The 24835-nt window shown below is 36.6% G+C and overlaps 1 protein-coding gene across 3 annotated transcripts in view; it reads left to right on the top strand.

The window, feature by feature from the left end:
* The window catches only part of PHLDB2 (pleckstrin homology like domain family B member 2), a 77318-nt gene that overhangs the window by 8315 nt on the left and 44168 nt on the right, over positions 1-24835 (top strand). For all 3 annotated transcript variants that reach the window (XM_063305562.1, XM_063305563.1, XM_063305561.1), the window contains exons 2-6: positions 3722-3831; positions 6435-6527; positions 6768-8101; positions 19208-19591; positions 20980-21123. In XM_063305562.1, coding sequence (XP_063161632.1) covers positions 6779-8101; positions 19208-19591; positions 20980-21123 — 1851 coding nt within the window. In that variant the 5' untranslated portion in view covers positions 3722-3831; positions 6435-6527; positions 6768-6778. The remainder of the gene's footprint in view (positions 1-3721; positions 3832-6434; positions 6528-6767; positions 8102-19207; positions 19592-20979; positions 21124-24835) is intronic.

Below are 24835 nucleotides of genomic sequence, written 5' to 3'. Positions count from 1 at the left end.
TTGAGATCTATAAAGAACTATTTCTATGTAAAATAATGTAATCTGTTATATAGTTGCTATGCATACACACACACTTATATAGAAGCACACTTGCAGATAGACGCCACTGCTCAAAATGTATGTTTTAATGAGATTCTAAGTGAATAGAAGCTGATAGAACTAATATGGACAAAATTGAACACAATGTCCTGCAAATTTGAATGCATACTTACAATTTATATGTACAGGTAGTCCCAGACAGATATAACAGTGGCAATTGGGACTGGAATTTCCATTGCTAAGTAACACAGTCATAAAGTGTGATGTCATGTGACCACATCACCTAGTGACAGCAGTCTCAGCACTTCCTGGTTGCTGCTGTTAAGGAAATTGCTGTGGGTCATTAAGAGAGGACATCACATGGTTATCATTTACAACTTCCTGCTGGCATCCCCATTGACTTTGCTTGTAGGAAGCCAGCAAAGAAGGTCACAAATGGCAACCACTTGACCAGGGGACATTGCGACATCATAATCATGAGCCAAGCACCCAGATCACAATCATGTGACCGTGGGGATAATACGACGGCCACAACTTGGAGGATCAGTCATTCAGCACCATTGCAAGTTTGAAAAGTTGCTGAATGAGTGGTTGTTAAGCGAGGACCACCTGTAGTTATTTCCATCCTGTGCCAGTATAGAAGCTTGTCTAAATACTGTTACAATTTTCCATTTATATGCCAAGAGAAAGTGGTAGAATTGAAATATGCCATAATATGACATAAATGGAGGCAGTAACTGAGATCTTATTAAAAAGCAATATTTTGTTGAAAGTGCATGTCAGAGGAAAAGATTCGTGCAAAATGGTGCAAAATAGTACAAAACTTAAAAAGTTAAAGGGACAAGTAAACTCTTGCTGTAAGAAGTATTGAACCTGAAATGCAAATTCCGTATGAAGAACAGGATAGAAAAGTGAGTGTTCAGCAACTTACTACATTAGTTACTATGGTTATTTTCAGCACTAAGAACTATTTACAATGAAAGGAATCTTTCAACCTACTTATAATGGGTTGCAAATTTAGAATTTCTAAAGCATTTTTTTTTTTGGTCTGTATAAAAGCAGCCGTTTTTAACCTAATTTGTTATCCCATCAATGTTGGCAAACTTCTGAATGTTTTCCAGTGTATAACAGTCCTGTCTAAAATGAACAGTGTTCTGTGTTGGAAAGGATACGACTTACCCATGAAAGGGCTACCCATTCTGGACTGTGGAGTTCAGAAGACTACTAGATGGTAGCCAAGAGATATAGAAAACTATAACCCTTTGCTTCCAACTAATGGTTGTCTGTATTCTTTTCAGAGTCCTGTTATTAAATGCAATTAAATTTATTGCAAAACCAAAATTAAGTGAGACAATCAATTGCCATTATTTTTATGCCCATTTTAATATTAATTTATTGATAATACTTTGCAAAGTTTTTTGCCTTAGCAGTAAGTCCCACTGAGTTCAAAGGGGCTTATTTCTATGACATGACGTATTTCTATAAGATTATTCAAGCCTGCCTCCATAGATAATACATAGGGAAGGAAGAGAGTCAAACCATCATGGTCCTCTAGAATTGCCTACATAATATTGCCTGGCAGACTTTTAAGGATGGAATATTTTAATTAATATTTAATTAAACACAGCTTGCTGTGTCATCTTAACCCTGGTAAACTGGTTAAACTCAATTCTGGTTAATGGAAGCACGAGCTAACCAATTAGCAATAGTTTATGAAACTGTCTAACTATAATTAAAATTAATCACAATTTAGAATTCAGATGAAACACTTGCAATCTTGCAGTTGGCTGGACAGGAAGAGAAAAGTTAGGTTAGGTTAGTTCTCTGTATGAGAACTTAGGAAAGAGGCTTGGGTTGTTCTTTTTTCTTTCCTTGCTTCATTTTGTAGATGAAGCTCTTGCAGCCCACATGCTTCCCCTTTTCATATTTGCTGCATCCCATCCTCAGGAAAATGTGCAGTTACTAATTACGCAGAGATGGCAACTTTTCCTGAATCTCGAAGCCTGAAAGTAGTATTGGTTGTCATTGGAAGATGTTGAAAAGACTTGTTTTATGGAAGAACAGTTTGAAGGCTGGGGGTGGGTGGGGTGTCTATTAGGGAGAAAATGATTCAGCTTCCACTTTTCAGTGTTCTGTATCTTCCTTGAATAATCACCTCAGGCACTGAAATAATTTTAGCTGTTGTGAGCGAAGGGAATGTTTCTGGGCATGAAAGTGAATACAGTGTGAGCTTGAGAAAACGTGCAGGGGCTATTTGCATGTATGAGCCCTTTATTGGTGGCATCTCACCTCACAGCATGCTGGCCTAGTTCCTCTTTAGAGCTGAAACAGATTCTCCATCATTTATAAGTATGTATACAGTCCCTGTTGAGTATTGCATAAAAAGTTACCTATTATTTCCCCCTTTTTTTGCTTGTGGCTGATTTTATTACTTACATATTGGTAGGGCTTAAATTTTATTTATTTATTTATTTATTTATTTATTTATTTATGGCAATAAGACAGTATGCTTGGTTTAAAACTTTGTGTTCCTTTTAATGTAATTTCCTTGGAAATGGCAAATGCAAATGAGTATCTTAGTACCTTTCGTACAAACTTGGCTGATAGAGTCGTTTTGAAGAGTGTTTGTGAAGCTATGGGAATTAACTTTGCCCTGTTTTCTACTAACTATTCTGTTAACATGTAGGAGTGGAAATATGTCTAGACTAACTGCTGTATAAAGTTGTGAACCTATTTAAAGGGAAACATGAATATACCTTTTAGCATTTCTTACTCTTTCAATTATGTCTGTTTTAGATCAGTTATCTATCACAAATATTTTCAGTGCAGCAGACAAAATTTTGAATACATATAACGAAAAGGGGAGTTCATTTAATCATCTTTGGTGAAGAGCACACTCCAACACTGCATAATAAAATGAAAAAGATGGGGTGCAGGTCTTCTCTAAAGTAAGCCTCACAGAATTTATTTGGCCTTGGTCCTAATTAAGTGAAGATAAGGTTGTAACCATTAGTTAGTAATGTACTGTATATCTGTAATTAGTCATCCTTACTGTGGTCCCTCCAGACGAATTGGACTGTTATTTTTTTTTTTATCCAGAGCCAGGTAGTCATTGAACGTGTTGGTTGTTGCAGATGCAAGTTATATTGCATTATAACTAGAGATGTCAAGTTGAGAGGCCTCTGTAATCCCCTATGTTTTCTAATTGAAGGAAGAGTTGTCAATAAAGAGAACCCAAGAGAAAATGCAAAGACATGCTAAATGGATTTGACTTTTATTAAAACTTAGATGATTGTGTATACACAAACAGATAAAATTTTAAGCTGCCTTTTACGTTTCAGTAGTATATTCTATGCTGTAAAAACACTGAACAGCATATTTATTCTATTATTTATCTCTTTCTATAATGTTTGCCATCCTCCTCACATTCTTTGTTTAAATTTTTGCTGTTTCCCTTCTCATTTACTGCTTGTTTCATAGGAGATTTGTTTGCTTTGGTTCTTTTGCCTACTTTTAGATTTTAAACGTATTATATATTAATTGTAGACCTTTTTAGTTTGGAAAGCAAACTATAATATTTTACCAATCGAAGCAAATATAATATTTTACTCAATAATTAGTTTTTCGATATATTTCAAAGTATTGTTTTTTATCAACTTACTCATTCTTCGGTTGTTTACAGGTCTCAGAATTTACATGTTTTGATCTAACGTGGCTGTCATCCATCCCTTCTGGCAAGCAACAACACGATGTCAAATAGAAATAATCTTGCTTACCACAGTCTTAGAATAGGTATGTAATTAATTGCTTATGGGAATGCTTCTTTAGCATTTAATGACCTGGAACTATTTACTAATTATGATGCAGTCCAAGTTCATCCAGTCCAAGTTCATCCTGTGCATGGTCTCTCCGCATTAATGTCTGCTAAGATCAAAATAACTTACTCACCTGTAAAATGTTTAGGATTGCAGCATCTATAGGCTTCATTGTTTGAATGTATTCTACACAAGATAAATTTTGATTTGCTGGCCTTTCAAGTAATGTCGAATCTCTAGTTTTCTGCCTGTTTTAAGAAACCAACAAGACAATAAATACATTGTTTCAATATAACTTTAATTAGCAAGTACTTGTTTACTAACATGAAATGCCTACTCTGTGGTGAAAGTTAATCAGTTTCAACTCTGGTTGACCTACAGCCTTGAAAGAACTTACCAAAACAAGCTGTTATATTTGTATTAACCTGGAAATGCCAATAAGACCGTATCAGAAATCATAATTAGCAAGAAAATACCATAAATATGATATCATTATTTTAAAATGTGACTAAGTAAAATTAGCACTGTAATATTTCATATTTTGCTTCTATGCTTGTTATATTATTTTTTCAGATTAAAAAAAATAGAGTAGCCAGCTGGCTGTTATGTTCCATTTTTGTCTTGTATTTTGGTTGTGATGATGATGATTAAATATTGGTTTATATTTTAATGATGTTTACCATGGATTTTTTTTACTTACTATGGATGTTTTAATTGGTTGTATGTTTTTATTGGACTGCTATAAACTTTAATGAGCTTTAGATTCACTGGTATACAAACAGAATAAATTATTTTTCCCTATTATTTTCTCTCCATTGAAGTCAGTGTCCAAGTTGACCAAAGTATTGTACATAAACACAACATTCTGAAATAACTCTTGGAATTACATTTGGAACATTTGCACGGGTTCCAAATGTTTCAGTCTCTGGAATCCCCCAGATGATTTAGAGAGCTGCTGCTAATCAAACTAGACAATAGTGAGCAGGATTATTTCTTCTTCCTCTAAAAGCTCTTTAAGATTCCATATATTTAACCAGAAGCAGATTTGTAGATGCTCAAAATCTGCTTTGAACAGCTTAATTTAACTTTGGAACAAATGTAGAAACAATATTGAGCAGTTTAGGATACTGTACATGTTAGCATTTTAATCAAATTATTCTTGTATGTGCTGGGTGGAGTAATGGAAGGTTCTTGCTAATGCACAATATTTTCCATGCTTTGTGCCCTCCCTGTGCATATTTATACTCTTTTTAAAAAAAAAATTACCACTGATAAGTTTAAATATATTTCAGGGAAAGAATGCTGTGGCTTCTGCCTGCAAAGTAGGGACATTCTTTCCAGTACTGCAGGTCTTCTCCAAAGATAAAATCATTAAAAGTAAGGACAGGATATTCAGGTGAACATATTTCACCTTGAAATCACAACCCTGAGTCTGGTTAGATTGATTAAATTAGTTCTAGAATGGGAAGTTATTGATATCTGATACTGATTGCAGTAGTAAAAAGAGAGTTTGGATATTGTGAATTGACCATACAACAAACCTTCAGACTGTAGTCCTCAACTCACATAAGAATTAACTTGTTGAACCCAATGTATATATTTCTAAAAAGACATGTATACTGTAAGATTGCACAGTTAAGCATCCTTACATGATTATTTTTATGATTCTTCATTGGGTTTCATCCGGATCCTAAGAAGTGTAATGCTCAATTGATTTCTGCTGATTTAAATCGGGGGTGAGGGTTAAAGGAAATGAGCTTATGATCTTATATAACCTTGTTGTCTGGGTTTTTTAGTCATCACAGAACTTCCATTTTTTGTTATTTTTCATAAATCAGCTTCTGACATTCTTAATAAAGAGTTTATGCTGGATCAAACATTAGAAATAATGTTTATCAATATGAAAACTATGATGAGAATGATCAAGTTGAATTATGCCTCCTTACAGATTGGTGAGCAGTAAAACCCCTTTCATGTTGTGGTTAGAATAGCATGCATTGTTTTAAAATAGGTTGCTACTTGCTAGCTAAGTTTCTCAATGAATCCAGAGAGCTTTGGAACAGGGACAGAGACTGGAAAGCAATGCTCACCCTTTTCAGGAATTCTATCCTTCTAGTCGCATAAAAGAGATGGCAAACTGAGACATCTCATCCCTTCTTTTCAGTTACATCCCTCTATAAACTGGAGTGAAAAGCTATTTGTCAGCATTACTTCTACAGTGTTGAACTCTTATTTTTCAGGGATTCATATAATATGAATGAGGGTTGTGGTTGAAAGGGTGCAAATGTATAAAAAATAGAGCACGTTTTGCCAGTGAAAGGCAAGTGTGACTCTGAGTATTATATTCCCACTAATTTAATGTCCACCCATTTCTTGTTGGGAGGCAAAATGAGGCATTATAAGAACAAATTTAAGTGGCAAGGGTTCACTTAACTTAATGAATAAAGAAATTATTACTGACGCTGGAAGAACTACATTAGGCCACTTCTGCCTCTGACCCAAATACAATCTATCACCTATTTGTAACGTCAGAATCTTTACCCTTCCCCTTCCATTCATTTTTTTTTTCTTTCTTTTCAGGCAGCTAAGATAAACAGCTATAACAGGAAATTTGGCTCTGGTGGACCACAAACATCACTGATTCGGTGGAGTCTCATCTTGTGCAGGTTTGATGTAAGTCTATCTTCATTCTTTTTGTATAAGATGGCTGCTTAAAAGAGTAATACTTTTTTATCAAGGGATTTGAAAATAGTTTCTAAAATTACTCCTCTCTATATATACTGTAATCAATATTGCTAGAAAGTTGTTGTGCAACTCAAGTTGCATGAAATAGGAATTGTAAACTTACTGCAAGCTAAAAAATGAATAGTTCACTTGTTAAAACTTTCCTCCTCTCTTCTTCCTTTTTTTCAGATTCCAACAAGATGTTGGAAGAGTATGGCCATATGCAAAACCAGGTGGAATTACAAAATACCAGTTTAGGAAAGGAGGTAGTTATGAATTCTCTTGAAAGTGATCTCCACCATATAATGGATAGACTCAGCCAGAAAAAATATTCATCAAGTCTGAAATTAAAAACAAATGAAGACTACTCTGGTTCTTATTTAACTCTCTCCCAGCCTCTGGCACCTAAACTGAGCCCTGCATCCAGTGTTAAAAGTATGCCATCTGTTTCCAAAATTCAAGGAATCAAACCTTTGGCTTGTGAGAACTCTTATCTTTCAGACAAAAATGTCTCCATAAAGCATATGGGCCCCATTTCAGGCACGTTCTCATCTCTAAGTGGGTACAGCCTAGGAAAGAAAGACTTCGATATTTATGCTACCAGAGAAAATGAAAAACAGTTTGGACGTCTGGATAAATTTCCCTATTCAAAGTACAGTCAGAAGAATAAATCTCATGATAGTGTCTACTTCCCAGGAGTGCTGGATGGGTGGAAAAACTCTGGATCTCTTCTTGCAATGTGGAATGGGAATTCAGGAAATGATATAATAATTTCACCAGTCAGCAACTCTGGAGCTGCCAGTATGCCCTCCAGTCCAAAACAAAGCAGGAAAATGAATATACACGACATCATGTCAGTTCAGGCCAGGCCACCTAAACATAAGGACTCAGCAGTGGAAGCTCAAGGGCCTAGAACCAGAAAATATCCAGGTGGTTCACTGAGTCATATGGGAGTTTATAGTCGGTCATTACCCAGGCTTTACAAATCAACAGAAAGCCAACTCACGCCACTGAGTTTACCCCCAAGAAACTCTCTTGGGAATTCCAAAAGAAAGAAGACTATTGAAAAAGACCTTCTACCTCAAAATATACTGGATGCTGACAATTACCTTAATTTTTCTTGCACCTCAGGAGTATTGCCATACTCAAACTTTGCACCTGAAGTGAATTCCTATGTAAATTCAACTCTCAGTGTTCCTGCAAGCCCCCGGATAGCTAGAAAAATGCTTTTGGCATCCAATTCCTCATATGCACTTGATGACTTTGATAGGATTGGAGTGTTGGGGACAAGCCCTAGTAATTCATTCATTCCTTTGGATCCTGAGAGAGTGTTCCCTGTGAGGAGGAGAGTTTCCAATAGCTCCATGGAGTTTGATGAAACAGATTTGGAAAGCCTTAGGCAGACTCCTTCCATTCGAGAGAGAAAGAACAGCATTAGTTCTGTTTCTGGAAGAGATGACCTAATGGACTACCACAGGAGACAGAGAGAAGAAAGGCTTAAAGAACAGGAAATGGAGAGGCTGGTAATCTTACTTTTTTCCAGTGAATTTTTAACAGTGTTTACTATTACCATATCTAATATTTCCCTTAAAGTTACTTATTGTGTGTGCAGCTGTTGCAGAAGTTTACAATTCAGGTGCTTGATGTTTTATGTGTACCAGTGATTACCATAGCACAAAAATTGGTCAAGTCATGTTTTAAAATCTAAGTGGTGCAGTGTAACCATCGAGCAGGGCAATGAAACTATCTATACCGTGTAGGAAATTGAAAGAAATTTACAGTTCTTCAACTTGTGTGTTCTGATAAAATGACCAGGTACTGTACTTACAAGCCACTAATTATATCCTGCAGGGATCCTTCAGCACTTCAGGAAAAAAAAAAGTTGATGACATTATTTTGTAGTGGTAGGATATGTAAAACATGTCTCCCACCTAAAATATATGAGTTATAGTTATATGTATTACTTCAACTACAGAATATTTCTGTTTTGGATTAAATGATACTTATTTTCAAAATCAGTATATAAACTTAGGTCAGCCTCTGTACAGTTCATAACTACACGTGCATTGTTTCATTTCCATTATTACTATACTTAATATTCTTAAGGCCTAACTCTTTAAAATGATATTTGTCATTTTAAAAAGCTCTGAAAACATACTAATTTGAACACACTGAGTAGTTCCATATTTCAGAGAAGAACTTTTAAGTCATCTATGATTATTTTTTCAAATCTCTGAAACATTTTAAAATATAAAGCATAATTGCCAAGAATATATCAGAAATGAAGGTATATCTTAAAAATGAAATATTGATAAATATAAGTGGAACTTCACTATACATTTCATTTTGTGAGTGCAATAACCGAATACTTCACCAGATACAGTTACCTTGACTTGTTCCCACTTAACTGAGTGAGCCTTGCAGACAAGGACTTCTTTCCTTGGAATCATTCCCATTGTCTTTTATTTTGGAAGCTAGTGAAAAAAATGGCAGTCAGTTAAACGAAAGGTCAAGTGTATGTGCCAAATATAGTAGCAGTTTATTTGTTCTGAAGAACTTGTCTTTTCAACATCATATAACTTAACAGATAAAGTACACATTGCATTGAAAAAGAACTAATTAGTGTCAGAAGAAAAGAAAGAGAAAATTGGAGAAAAAAACCCACACTGATAATTATAGGCACAGTCTAGTTTAGTCTCCTGCTGCAGATATATTTGAACTATAAATTCCAAACTTCTAGGCCTGATAAAGCTGATACACTATGTGGCTCTCTACAAAATGTGTGCATTTAATATTTAAGAAAGCAAACTGGGCTAATCCAGATTAAGGCACAGGTACAATTTATGAAAAATTATTACTCCCACATTCCAGTTCACCCCTGCTTAATGTACAATTTATAGTTTTCCTTTTTAAAAATACCTTAGTCTATTGTATATGCTTGAATTAAAAAAAAATCTCAAACTACTGTGAACGTATTAAACATGGGCAGGGCTGAAAACCATAGATGGTATAGGACTGATTTAGGATTGTCATGCAGCTAGGCCCTAACTTTAGGCCACCATTGCTCTGTATTGCCATTTGATGGAAACACTGAGAGCTTTCTATATCTATTTTCTGCCATCTAGTAGGTGTCTGGCTTTTTGCATACAAGAACTGTAGCCCTACCTAACTATTGTAAATCATTTAATCATTAAAGAGTACTGACAGACCTAAAAAATGGTCTTGGTTTTGGTTTTGCATTACTCATTTAAGTCAGTAGAGGCTGATCTACTGTATGAAGCCTGTGAAGCAATAAAAGCCCAAGATGTTTTGTTGCCTAATATGGTGAAATTAGTGGTATGCCTTCTTTAGTCAATATAAATGTTATTTTATTTGCCCTCAAAGGGGGGGTAGTTTTTTAGGATAAAGGCCATATGTTTTGGTCATATAATATACTGGGGACTGAGTGGGTACAACGTGGACTGAAGTGTGAGGACAGCGTGTTTGAATTAAAATTAGATTTAAAAATTGACTCCCCCAAAAAATGTGTCTTGACATCTTACGAGGTTGCATGAGATTTGGACAGTTTAGCATGATTTCTTAAGCAAGATTGATGAAATATGGCAAGTTTATGAGATTCTATTATATTAACAAATATTTTTAAAAATTATTTTTATTTAATTTACTGTTCAGGTTCCATTGAGGGCTTGGTGGCCATTGATGAAAATTGAAAAATGCTTGCCTTTGGACTGCATATAACCATTTGCTTTGGTTGACTTCTTAAGAATGCTGTGCAACAATGTGATACTACAGTGCATTCAGAAAGTATTCAGACCCCTTTCACTTTTTTTCAATTTTGTTATGTTACAGCCAGATACTACAATTGTTCAAATTCATTTTTTTTCTCATTACTCTACACTCAGTACCCCATAATGACAAGAAAACAGAATTTTAGAAATGTCTGTAAATTTATTAAAAAGGAAAAACTGAAATATCAATGTACGTAAGTATTCAGACCCTTTGCAACAACACTTGAAATTTAGCTCAGGTGCCTCCCATTTCTCTTGATCATTGCTGAGCTGTTTCTACACCTTGCTTGGAGTTCACCTGTGGTAAATTAAATTGATTGAACATGATTTGGAAAGGCACACACTATAGAAGGCCACACAGCTGACAATGCATACTGTATCAGCAAAAGCCATGAGGTCAGAGGAACTGCCTGCAGAGCTCAGAGACAGGATTATTGCAAGGCACAGATCTGGGGAAGGCTACAAAAAAAATTGTGCTTCACTGAAAGTTCTCAAGAGCACAGTGACCTCCATAATTCTCAAATGGAAGAAGTTTGGCACAACCAGAACTCTTCCAAGACTGGTCGCCCGGCCAAACTGAACAATTGGGGGAGAAGAGCCTTAGTAAGAGAGGTGACCAAGAACCTGATGGTCACTCTGACTGAGCTCCAGAGATCATGTGTGGGGATGGGACAAAGTTCCAGAAGGACAACCATCACTGCAGCCCTCCACTGATCTGGGCTTTATGGCAGAGTGGCTAGACGGAAGCCTCTCCTCAGTGCAGAACACATGAAAGCCTGCTTGGAGTTTGCAAAAAAGCCCCTGAAGGACTCTCAGACTGTGAGGAACAAGATTTTTTGGTCTGATGAAACCATGATTGAACTGTTTGGCCTCAATTCTAAACGTTATGTCTGGAGGACACCAGGCACTGCTCATCACTGCCCAATACTATCCCAACAGCGAAGTGTGGTGGCAGCATCATGCTGTGGGGATGTTTTTCAGCAGCAGGGACTGGGAGACTGGTCAGGGTTGAGGGAAAGCTGAATGGAGCAAAGTACAGAGATATCCTCAATGAAAACCTGTTCCACAGTGCTCAGGACCTCAGACTGGGCCGAAGGTTCACCTTCCAACATGACAACAATCCTAAGCACGCAGCCAGGACAACACAGGAATGGCTTAAGGACAACTCTGTGAATGTCCTAGAGTGGCCCAGCCAGAGCTCTGACTTGAACTCTATTGAACATCTCTGGAGAGACCTGAAAATGGCTGTCCACCAACAGTCCCATCCAACCTGATTGAGCTTGAGAGGATTTGCAAAGAGAAATGGCAGAAAATCCCCCAGTCCAGGTGTGCAAAGCTTGTCGTGTCATACCGAAAAAGACTCAAGGCTATAATTGCTGTCAAAGGTGCTTCAACAAAGTACTGAGTAAAGGGTCTGAATACTTACGTACATGTGATATTTCAGTTTTTCCTTTTTAATAAATTTACAGACATTTCTAAAATTCTGTTTTCACTTTGTCATTATGGGATACTGAGTGTAGATTAATGAGAAAAAAAATGAATTTGAACAATTGTAGTATCAGGCTGCAATATAACAAAATTGAAAAAAAGTGAAGGGGGTCTGAATGCTTTCCGAATGCACTGTAACTTCAGTATGCTTGAAAAATAGGAAAAGGCAGGGGAGTATGCTTCAGAAGGAAAATACAGCATTTAAGAAACATACTGTCTGTCCTACAGCTCTAAAAATATCCCCACAGCGTGGAAGCTCTTGTTATTAACGTGAAAACTAAAGAGAAAAATATATAATGAAAGGTTTTGAGGACTTCTTTAATTATATCCTTATAAAGGTTGAAAGAAATCATTCTGTTTAGAGATAGGGCAAAGTATTTTCCGATTTATTTGACAGCTGTTTCCCTTGCACAAATACTTCTGTTTTTCTCAACAGGATGTAAGTCCACTTTCTTTGAAACATGTTAAAAAGTTAAAGTGACTGAATGTTTACATGTAAAGGAATTTCCTCCTGCTTGATTTAGTCTTCTGTTTTTAACATCCTGCAAGGATCATTGTTTCACATCAGCTACTGAGAGATGTTGGATTGGAATCTACATTCAAACATTTTGGAGACATTCACAAGTAAAATAGTGCATCCTAACAGGAAGTACCATCCATTTGATGAATATTTATTTTGAAGGTCAATTTACTTGCAGTTCCAGTTCAGTTGTCCTTTCAAGGAGCTTCTTGAGATTGTGATTTAGTTAAAACTGCTGGCCACACTGCAACATGCACTTCTGATTCAGCTGCACTTGGATAGGGGTAATCAGAACAAAGGAAAATCCAAATTCCAGTGAATTGAAGTTAATTTGACATTTGATTCATTTGAAAAGGTGTAACTTACATTCTATATTAGGAATTTTAATTTTAAAAGTAAGTATGGCAAATTTCCAGATATGCAATCAGCTGAATGGAGGAATTTTATTTTTAGGAAGAAAAAATGAGCACCTTCAAAAAATCATATGCAAGATACGAAGATTTAACTGGGATTATTCCTCATTGAACTCAATTTCTAAGGCATTTAGGGGAAATAGTAATATTCTAGATACATGTATGGTGATTGGGGCTATCAGATTTGGGCTGCAGAAATCCAGACCACAGGAAACAAGAAGTTGAGTTTTCCATATCTGACATTTAATGGTTGCCCAGATTTTTGGCATCCAGATCTGGTAATCCTAGAATTGACTCAACTTTCAATATGCTGGAGGCAGGTGATAAAAGGAGGGTAGTGTTTATTTGAAATTCATTTTTTAAATCAGATATCAGTTTCATAATCAGATCAGACTGGAAATCTAGCGTGGTGCTCCTAACCAAAGGGATAAATGCATCTTTTTAATGTCTGAAACATTTGAAAATTCTGAACCAAATTTTGTTGGGATAAACGAAATATGGTCCTCTGTTTTCCTAGGTTTGTGGTATTCTTTAACCAGGTAAGAATGGTTTCACTAAGATTCTATTATTGAAAGAAAGAAAAGATATTGATATGAAACCATACAGGAAGGATGAGTGCTTAGTTCTTTTTCTTGTACTGTTTTCCCTGAACAAAGGCCATTTCTAGCAAGGCAGGTAAATAACTAGTTGTATGTCAAAGTTTGGGCAGTATCTATACTTAAAAACTTTGGACAAACAATATGCTATACTTAAATAACTTGTTTGTTACTGAATAACAATTGTTAGTAATAACACGTGTTAGAACCATTTTAATTCTGGTCTTCTGTTGCTGACATGTTGAAATTAAGCAAGCACTTCTGGTGGTGAAGAGCAATAATTGGAGAAAGAGTGGGTGGGGGGCAATAACAAGAGAGTTTGATAACTCTGTCTCTAGGGCCTAAGCTGGGAACTCCATATTCAGTTTTTTAAAGATATTCACAGTTTTACCTCTAGATGGTAGTCTTAATTTAAAAATAATTGATTTTCATGCATATAGTCACATAGACATAGGGTACAGTTGCTTCACATCACAGCAATGAATAAACTGCAGATGGGTCAATATACTTACATTCTAGTCCAACAATCCTTTAATACTCTGTGGGTGTGTGTATGTGTGGGTGGGTAGGTATGTGGGTATATTCATTCCATATTCCTTAGGGTGCTTCTTGTAAAAGGGGAAGAAAACCAGTTTCTATTCATGCATAAAGTTATGTTTATTATATAGAAATATGATGTTCTTCTGTATATTTCTCAGAATGGTGATGCATTGAATTAAACAATTAACATAATTTTTATTGCACAGTGGCCTTAACTGTGTATGTGTACGGAACTTATGGATTTATGGTTATTACTAACTGCTCGAGGATCCTTAAAAGCAAAGAAACCAGTGATACTTGTTCACATATATTCAGAGGTTGCAATCAGTTCTCTGGTTAGGTAGGTATAGGTAAGTCGGTGGATATTTAAGTAGCTACCATGTGATTGCAGCCATGTAATTGTACTGTGAAGTACAGTGCTATAGCCATTACATAGTTCTTTTAACCAAAAGCATTTTTAAAACTTTTTTTTTTGTGGAAAGTTAGACTTTTAAAAGTAAGAACTTGTTAGTCACTTGCCATTCCTTGTCAGGAAGACTTTTTTTTTTTTTTTGCTGCTACAGAATTTCCAAAAATTATGTCGTAGTGGTTACTTCAAAAGAAAAAAAAATGCTAAAACAAATTTAAAAAATTGAAATAAATGTAACAATAGATTATAATTTCTAAATTAATAATCATGACATGCAGGTGACACAAAGGGAGAATAGCAAACACCTAGAAGGATCGTATCAGGAAATCTTGAAGAAAACCTTGTCAAGCTGGACAAGTGGGCAGAAAACAAAAATATAAACTTCAACAAAGACAGATGCAAACTCCACTTGAGTAGGGAAAATTAAAGACCTATAAGTATATGATGGAAGAGACTATGAAGGGCAACAGTGCATGTCAAAATGTGTCTTGGAAGATCACAAGCTGAACATGAGCCAACAATGTGATACTGTCCTAATAGCATGACAGATACAGGTCTAAAAAAAGCAATTCTAGGCTGTGTCGAAGTGTAGGATCAGGACCAACAGAAATAATTGTGACTCTCCATTTTGCCACGCCTGGATAATTGTGTCCAATTCTGGGCAACACATTTTAGGAATGACTTTAACAGATTGGACCATGTCCGTAGAACAGCAACCAAGATGGTAAGTGGCATGACGTAAAAAAACTTAGGAGAAATAATTGCAGGCTTTGGGTCTATTTAGGTTGACAAAGAAGACTGTGAGGAGACATGATAGCTGTCTTCAATACAGGAGACTGCAGAATTGTTAAGACTTGTTCCATGAAGCCAAAATAATAATTAGTAATAATGAGAATAATATATAAAGTATGTTTTGAAAAACAGGAAAATAATTATAGGAGTAAAGGCTATTTATCAGTGAAAAATTGTCTCGGATGGTGGTAAACGCTCAGTGGAGTTGTTTAAACAGACTGGATGACCATTTGGCAGAATGCTGCAGGAGTGGATTCCACTGGAAGGTGATTGGGCTAGATTATTCAAGCTTCCTTCCAATATTTTATTATTCTGTTAAGAAAAAGACAAAAAGGCTTGGAAAATTCTATTAGAGTAGCTCCCGCATATTTGACTCTATTATTTGGAGAGGTTATCTTCCTAGCTTCTTCACTGAAAACAGGAGACTAATTAATTTGTTAACGAACAACTAATATCAACTATCAGCAGAATATTGTTTATGCTGCGCTATTCATATGCAATTGATTTTTTACATATTGTGTGAAGAATGCAGGACATCTCATTTATATAGGTGAGAAAGGATCACATGACAACAGAACATGTATGGGACAAACAGTTGCAAGGCCCAATTGCGCAACCAAAAATAATGATGGGAATAAGGATTGGAAAATAATGAGTACTGAGTAAAGATGGTAAAGGAACTGCCAAAGGAGAATATAACCTATTCCCTTAGGATATTAATATACATACATTCTGCTTTATTAAAAAAAATATTTGAAATAAATGAACAGGAGGTTAATTACAAAAAATTAAATTTAGAGCATGGATAGACGAAGTGTGACATCCAATATTGTTGAACACCTATAGGTGGCATGGGCAACTGTGAGGGTTCTTGGAAGTTGTAGACAACAGAACTAGTGGGCCACATAGGCTCACCCTTGTCAAAGGAGAAATACTCAGCACGTTTTATTGGATCTTGCAAATCTACCCAATTTCTTTTGAGTCCCCATAAAACAAATGGGAAATTCTATAATTTGCATTTATATTTTAAAATACAATATTCTACATAAAGGTGAACTGTTGACTGTGTGTTCACTTTCATTTTATTTGTTTGTTTGTTTGTTTATGGATTGGCCTGACATGAAGAACACAGTTTACAGTTGTAATATTTGTCGAATGAAAGTGCAATGAAACAAGGAATAGCTGGAGGCCAGTGATGAAAACTGATACCACAAAATAGCAGCCCAAAGAACTTCCTCTACATAAGCTCTCTAATATCACGTTGTGCACTTTGAAATAGAAATGATGTAACATGTTTCCTAATTACCACTGTAGTAGTGATTAAAGCCAAGGAAGGTACATTTCTTGCTTAGAGGTAGAAGCATTTTTGTAACAAGAGGCAGCAAGGATTTGTTGTTTCTTACTGAACTGCCTATTTTCTGTTTTGCTTGTGTGTGTGTGTGTGTGTGTAAGCGAGAGAGAAAGAGAGAGAAACTTCCTTTTACCAATTTGTGTTTTGAACTGGTGGTAATGATAGATTTATTTTGCAAGGAATAGAAATCTATATAGTGCCAAGATTTTCAACTTTTTTTCTGTGTTGTACGGAGTTATAGTATTGTTCATTCCAAAAGTAAGAGTTTGGTACATACCGTTGTCAGAGTAAACCTCGGCTGCATGTGTTGGAGCTGGACAGAGGCAAATACTTGTGTGTGGGCTACTGTTTGATACATCCTGTGTTCTGAAGGGTGAGCGAGGAAAAAGATACCAAAACGAACATATCCTGTCGCTATATGTGGGGGTGGGCTCAGTGAGCAAGCATTGTTTATTTCGGTTCTTAACTATTACTGTGAAGATCGCCCTAAATCCAGCAAATGATGGATGAATGTTGGTGTTCCTGGTCAGCAGTCAGACAGAGCTTTCAGAAATGGGTTGGGTACTCAAAGAATTCAGGCTTAAGAGGAAGAGAACAAACACTATCTAAGCAAATGAAGAGAGAGCTGAAGGCTTTCGGTGAAAATGCTTGGAGGGGAGAAAGGAGTTTTAAGGTGCAACAATTTCATTGTCATTTTGTCTTCCTAATGTACTGTTTTGTTTGAACAGAGGGAGGAAGGGAATTCAGATTAAGGGATAATTTTTTAAAAAAAATAGATTTAATTTTTAATACCATACTTGGAGCTCTTCTCTATGCATAGGTTAGACAGATTTAGAAATCAAATGTGAGCTGAAAAGTTAAGAGATTGCATTTTCTTTTAATAACAGAAGTTTCTACATTAATTTCATGGATATGCAAACATTTGATTACTGAATTTGAAACTGTCCTCCCATCCCTTGTAAAACAAAAGATTGAGCAGACCTCAGTCCTTACTATGCAGATTTATTTAGGATTATAACCCTTGAACTCAACAAGCCTTTCCTAGCAAACAGGCAAAGACTTGGATTGCATCTAATGTCCATAACTTTGCTTTTTCTTACCTTTGCATATGGAGAAAAGCAGGGTTTGAATTCATTGTTTCACATTATCTTGGGAAATAAGTACAAGTTTAAAATACTATGAAGACTTGTATCTTGAGATGAAGTTTCTCAGTATGTGTTCATTGGTGCTTTTGAATGCAGAGCAAAGGATTGCTATGGTGCATTAGCTCACAGTTTGAAAAAATCATTCTCTTAAGATTGTGACATTATATTGCACTTAAAGTTAGAGAAAGGTCTGAGTTAGCAACCGATTTTGCAAGGCTGTGATGTTGTAATTCTGTCATGGTGTCAGTCTTGTAATCTCTTGTCCTACACAACTTCAGAAAATTCATATGTAAAATGACTGTAGACTTTCTCAATAGGTAAGATTCAGCAATCCACTTAGATAATAGTCCGTTACTAAAGTGAAATTATTCCTACAGTTTGCTTAGAATTCTAACACTCATTGGAGGAAATACTTTTATTACAGAAGTTACGTTTCTCTACACTTAAAATAATTGTTTACTGTAGTATTACTTGCTTTCAGACCAATTATGGGAACACATGAAGAAATTCCAAGGGAGTGGGATATGAGGATATCATTTTTTAAAGAAAAATAAAATTATCTTTTTTAAAAAAACTTGTCTGACATGCAAGAGACTCATGATAGACACAATCTTTGAAGGGTTCTTCATTAGTAGGTAGCCACCAGTAAAGTCAAGTCATCTAACATGTCCTAATGTGTCTTCCTGAAGAGTTCTTAAGTCCTTCCAGTTCTTTTCTAGGAACTAGAAAAGAAGGTATTTTGCATCTGCCTGTTGGAGCCTAGAACTATAGAAATTAATAAGACTTGTTGCAGTCCTGAAATACAAAGGTGTAACTGTCCAACATTGCAGTCTTCCACAGGGTGTATTTCTTAATGAGAAATTCCCATATTAAACCAATGAAGCCAAGTCTCTAGATATAAAAAAGAGTTAACTGAAAAAAGAGGAATGTGGGAAAAGCAAAGAAAGGCAAAAGACACACAGAATTCAAAACAAAATCAATATACTCAGTAAAACTAGTTACTTACTTGAATAGTCTTGCCTTTTAGTTAATGCTCAGGGTTTTCTGCAAAGAGAATAGTTGGGGGAGATAGTCTGTCATTTCCTTGGATGTCATAAGATAGGCCTTTGTTCTTTCTTTTGGACTTCTTTTTTCTATGTTGAGAATATTCTTAGCTTTATAGAATGTGGAAGAAAATTAAAACCACCATTTCTTACTGTCATTTTGCATGATCAAATAAAATGTTCGATCTCTGATTTTATGAGTTTAGTAATAAACTGGGGTGGGGGAGGTTGAAACTGCCTTTCTTAGGGCCTTGTGACTGAATGATAAGGTGCTAGCTAATTTTGACTGGTAAGGTGCTAGCTAATTTTGCCATTGAACACAAGATTCTGATTCTCCATTAATACCTAAGTTCTATTTTAATTTGCATATTAAATATAAGTATTCATAGTTTAAAGTTTGCTTGACATTGGTAGTTCCTGTATGCCTGAAAAAATGTAATGATGCCCCTAACACTTGTGAAATTTTTAAAACATTTTATTTGGTAATTAATGTTGGTATATGTTCTACCACCTTTAATCTTTTAATTATTTGTTTCAATATTAGGAGCGCCAGCGGCTAGAGACCATTCTCAATCTGTGTGCAGAATATTCCAAGCCTGACAATGAACCTGCCACTGTCACTTCTGTAGCTGATGTTCAGAAAATTAATAAAGAACTTGAAAAACTCCAGTTGTCTGATGAAGATTCTGTCTTTGAAGATTCTCAGATAACAGTGGACTCAAGATTCAGAGATCATTTGCAGCTTTCAGCTGAAGATCCTGACTTCTCTGAATTCAGTGATCTTGGACAAAATTCTATGGGTTTCTTTTCCTCAAGAGGAATCAGAACGAATAAACATTTAAATGGCAACAGGACAAGTTCACCTTTATCTGCTTCTGCTTTCATGAAGGATGTCAGTGAATCTTCCTATCTAAGCATTATGTCAAAGGTAAATAGAAACATTTTTCTGATGGAAGGATCAGTTGATATCTCCTCTAGATTTTAACTATTTGTATATTTTGCCAAAACAGCAATTCCAAAAGTACTTTTTTCTTTTCTTTTTTGGGCTCTTTTTTTGTTGGGGTGAGAGGGGGGATACCATTCAGGGAAAGACAGTTCTTTTCTGGAGTCAGACACAGATTCTAGTGCAGTTTGTGATTGACTGTCATTATCATGATACAAAAGAAAGATGTCCGTGTAATTTTCAGGTGCCACCACTGTTTAACAAAATCTAGTTTTCAGAAAATGTATCTGCCTTTGAAGGACAGGCAGGAATCATAAGCATCATCACATAGATTGCAATTATATCAATAGCCAAAACTAAAGAGGATGACATTCTAAGTGTATGTTTAGAGATGATTCAAATAGACTATCTCCAAAATGTCTGGAGAAAATTATCAAGAGCTGATTTCAATAAGGAAAACATTGTATCTCAGAGGGAGAATATACATCTTTTCTTTCTTTCTTTTTTGTGCCTTCAAGTCAGTGTTGACTCCTGGCAACTTCCTATACTAGTCCCTGCAGTTTTCTTGGCAAGATTTTCAGAAGTGGTTTGCCATTGCCTTCTTGTTCCTAGGGCTGAGAGACAGTGACTGGCTCAAGGTCACCCAGCTGGCTTTGTGCCTAAGGTGGGACTAGAACTCACAGTCTCTTGGTTCTAGCCCAGTGCCTTTAACCACTGCACCAAACTGGCTCTCTATATGTAGAATATAGCAATTTCAGTGCTTAGCATTTCAAATAGGATTGGAAAAACATTTCCTGATAATTAGTTAAAGTAGATGGAGAAGTGTACATAAGGTACATCTTCAAATATTGACTAAACAGGTTGATGTTTAGTTGCTTCACAGGGTACAAATTAAAGGACAATGTTAAATTAAAAGGGATTTCAAATAATCAGTAAGGAGAACTTCAGAGTATAAGATGTTTGACAGCCTTCAAAATGAAGGAGTACAGTTGGTTGGAGTTTTTCATCAGATGCTAGATATTCATCTATTACAAGTGCTCAGGGTGGCTTCCTTTTTGGAAATCATAGAAAACATGCTAGAGAGGATTCATAGGATTACATTTTCAAGAATTTTTGGAGTAGGCTTTGAAATTATTTAACAACTACCATACTTCGTGTGTGCTTGCGTATTTGTGCTTATTTTGTTTATAGAAGAAAATATGAAAATGTGAGTATTCTTGAATATTCTTCAAAACAAGATTAATTAAAATATATATTAGATATGATTGTTATTGTTTATTTTTTGGCTGATTGTTTTTAGAAAAAAAATGATAACTGCATGTTCATCCTTTAAAAACTCTTCTTTATAAAGTATAATTATTGATTTATTACAGTCACCAGAATGCATAAGCAATGAACAAACAGCATCAGAACTTAATCAAATGGAAGAACAGCGCATTATAATATTAAATAACTTGGAAGAACTTGAACAAAAGATCAAAGACTTAAATGACCAGATGGATGAATCCTCCAGAGAGGTATAAGATGTCTCTTACTTATTTCCCTATGATGGATTTTAATGTTTAAATATCCTATAAACCTTGTTACAGGATACATACCTATTTTCAAGACATTTATACAGATAATTAAAATGGCATTTCTCATAAAGAACATCTCATGACCACAAATAAAGTGAATGTACAAAGAAAGATTATACCTGCTAACTTTGCCCACATTATTAAATCCTTTAGCATTTTCTTAATTGAATTAGTCTTTGTTGTTTATTCATTTAGTCGCATCTGACTCTTCGTGACTTCATGGACCAGCCCACGCCAGAGCTTCCTGTCGGTCATCAACATCCCCATCTCCCCCAGGGACAAGTCCGTCACCTCTAGAATATCATCCATCCATCTTGCCCTTGGTCGGTCCCTCTTCCTTTTGCCTTCCACTATCCCTAGCATCAGCATCTTCTCCAGGGTGTCCTGTCTTCTCATTATGTGGCCAAAGTATTTCAGGTTTGCCTTTAATATCATTCCCTCAAGTGAGCAGTCTGGCTTTATTTCCTGGAGGATGGACTGGTTTGATCTTCTTGCAGTCCAAGGCACTCTCAGAATTTTCCTCCAACACCACAGTTCCAAAGCATCAATCTTCCTTCTCTCAGCCTTCCTTATGGTCCAGCTCTCGCAGCCATACGTTACTACGGGGAATACCATTGCTTTAACTATCCGGGCCTTTGTTGTCAGTGTGATGTCTCTGCTCTTAACTATTTTATCGAGATTTGTCATTGCTCTTCTCCCAAGGATTAAGCGTCTTCTGATTTCCTGACTGCAGTCAGCATCTGCAGTAATCTTTGCACCTAGGAATACAAAGTCTTTCACTGCTTCTACATTTTCTCCCTCTATTTGCCAGTTATCAATCAAGCTGGTTGCCATAATCTTGGTTTTTTTGAGGTTTAGCTGCAAGCCAGCTTTTGCACTTTCCTCTTTCACCTTCATCATAAGGCTCCTCAGTTCCTCTTTGCTTTCAGCCATCAAAGTGGTATCATCTGTATATCTGAGATGGTTCATGTTTCTTCCAGCGATTTTAACTCCAGTCTTGGATTCCTCAAGCCCAGCATGTCGCATGATGTGTTCTGCGTACAAGTTGAATAGGTAGGGTGAAAGTATACAGCCCTGCCGTACTCCTTTCCCAATCTTAAACCAGTCCGTTGTTCCATGGTCTGTTCTTACTGTTGCTACTTGGTCGTTATACAGATTCTTCAGGAGACATACAAGATGACTTGGTATCCCCATACCACTAAGAACTTGCCACAATTTGTTATGGTCCACACAGTCAAAGGCTTTAGAATAATCAATAAAACAGAAATAGATGTTTTTCTGAAACTCCCTGGCTTTTTCCATTATCCATCGGATATTGGCAATTTGGTCCCTAGTTCCTCTGCCTTTTCTAAACCCAGCTTGTACATCTGGCAATTCTCGCTCCATGAACTGCTGAAGTCTACCTTGAAGGATCTTGAGCATTACCTTACTGGCATGTGAAATGAGTGTCACTGTTCAATAGTTTGAACATTCTTTAGTGTTTCCCTTTTTTGGTATGGGGATATAAGTTGATTTTTTCCAATCTGATGGCCATTCTTGTGTTTTCCAAATTTGCTGGCATATAGCATGCATTACCTTGACAGCATCATCTCGCAAGATTTTGAACAGTTCAGCTGGGATGCCGTCGTCTCCTGCTGCCTTGTTAGTAGCAATGCTTCTTAAGGCCCACTCAACCTCACTCTTCAGGATGTCTAGCTCTAGCTCACTGACCACACCGTCAAAGCTATCCCCGATATTGTTATCCTTCCTATACAGGTCTTCTGTATATTCTTGCCACCTTTTCTTGATCTCTTCTTCTTCTGTTAGGTCCTTGCCATCTTTGTTTTTGATCATACCCATTTTTGCCTGGAATTACCTCCAATGTTTCTAATTTTCTGGAAGAGGTCTCTTGTCCTTCCTATTCTATTGTCTTCTTCCACTTCCGCGCATTGCTTGTTTAAAAATAATTCCTTATCTCTTCTGGCTAACCTCTGGAATTTTGCATTTAATTGGGCATATCTCCCCCTATCACTGTTGCCTTTTGCTTTCCTTCTTTCTTGGGCTACTTCCAGTGTCTCAGCAGACAGCCATTTTGCCTTCTTGGTTTTCTCTTTCTTTGGGATGTATTTTGTTGCCGCCGCCTGAACAATGCTGCAAACTTCTATACATAGTTCTTCCGGGACCCCATCTACTAAGTCCAGTCCCTTAAATCGATTCTTCACCTCCACTGCATATTCCTTAGGAATATTAGTGAGCTCATATCTAGCTGATCTGTGGGTCTTCCCTAATCTCTTGAGTCTGATCCTAAATTGTGCAAGAAGAAGTTCGTGATCTGAACTACAGTCAGCTCCAGGTCTTGTTTTTACTGACTGTACAGATGTCCGCCACCTTTGGCTGCAAAGGATGTAGTCAATCTGATTTCAGTTTTGTCCATCTGGTGAAGTCCATGTATAAAGCCGTCTCTTAGGTTGTTGGAAGAGAGTGTTTGTTATGCAGAGTGAATTGTCTTGGCAAAATTCTATCAGCCTATGTCCTGCTTCGTTTTGTTCTCCCAGGCCATACTTACCTGTAATTCCAGGTGTCATTTGACTGCCCACCTTAGCATTCCAGTCTCCTGTGATGAAAATAACATCTCTTTTACGCGTGTTGTCCAGTAGGTGCTGCAGATCCTTATAGAACTGCTCTACTTCAGCTTCTTCAGCATTTGTGGTTGGGGCGTATATTTGGATCACTGTGATGTTAGATGGCTTGCCCTGAATTCGAATTGAGATCATTCTGTCATTTTTTGGATTGTATCCAAGCACTGCTTTAGCCACTTTACTATTAATTATGAAGGCTACTCCATTTCTTCTGTGGTCCTCTTGTCCACAGTAGTAGATGTGGTGGTCATTTGATGTGAAGTGGCCCATTCCAGTCCATTTCAGTTCACTGACGCCCAAAATGTCTATCTTTAATCTTGACATCTCACCAATAACCACATCCAATTTGCCCTGGCTCATAGATCTTACATTCCAGGTTCCAATGGTGTGTTGATCCTTAGAACATCGGATTCGCTGTTCACCTCCACCGTCGGCCGCTAGCCATCCTTTCGGCTTTGAGCTAGCTGCGTCATCACGTCTGGGGCTAGTTGAACTCATCCTCTGTTCCTCCCCAGTAGCATTTTGACCATCTTCCGACCTGGGGGTCTCATCTTCCGATGGTATACCGACATATCTCTGGTTGTACTGATCCATTTAGTTTTCACGGCAAGAATACTGGGGTGGGTTGCCATTACCTTCCCCAGGGATCGCATTTAGTCTGACCTCTCTGTCATGACCTTCCCGTCTTGGGTGGCCCTTCACGGTTTAGCTCATGGCATCATTGAGGTGCTCAAGCTCCAGCACCACGACAAGGTAACAATCCTTTGCTGAAGGAATTAGTCTTAGATATTAATATAATTCAGATGAAAACCTATCAACAGATGATAGGATATTAACTAGCTATAGCAACTCTATCTGGACTGGAACTTGAATACTGGTAAACCAGTCCTTAATTTGGTCTTCAGGGCTACACTCTTGCTTTGCATACTTCGAACGAAATTCTGTACATATTAATTCAGAATTAAATCTCCCCATCTATGTTGGGATTTATTCTCTAGTATATCTTTAACGAATTGTACCCCTGATGGTGTCTA

Source organism: Candoia aspera, chromosome 5 (genome assembly GCF_035149785.1).
Source record: "Candoia aspera isolate rCanAsp1 chromosome 5, rCanAsp1.hap2, whole genome shotgun sequence".
NCBI lineage: Eukaryota > Metazoa > Chordata > Lepidosauria > Squamata > Boidae > Candoia > Candoia aspera.
The sequence above is the reverse complement of the archived record's forward strand: the minus strand, read 5'-3'. Positions and strand labels throughout refer to the sequence as shown.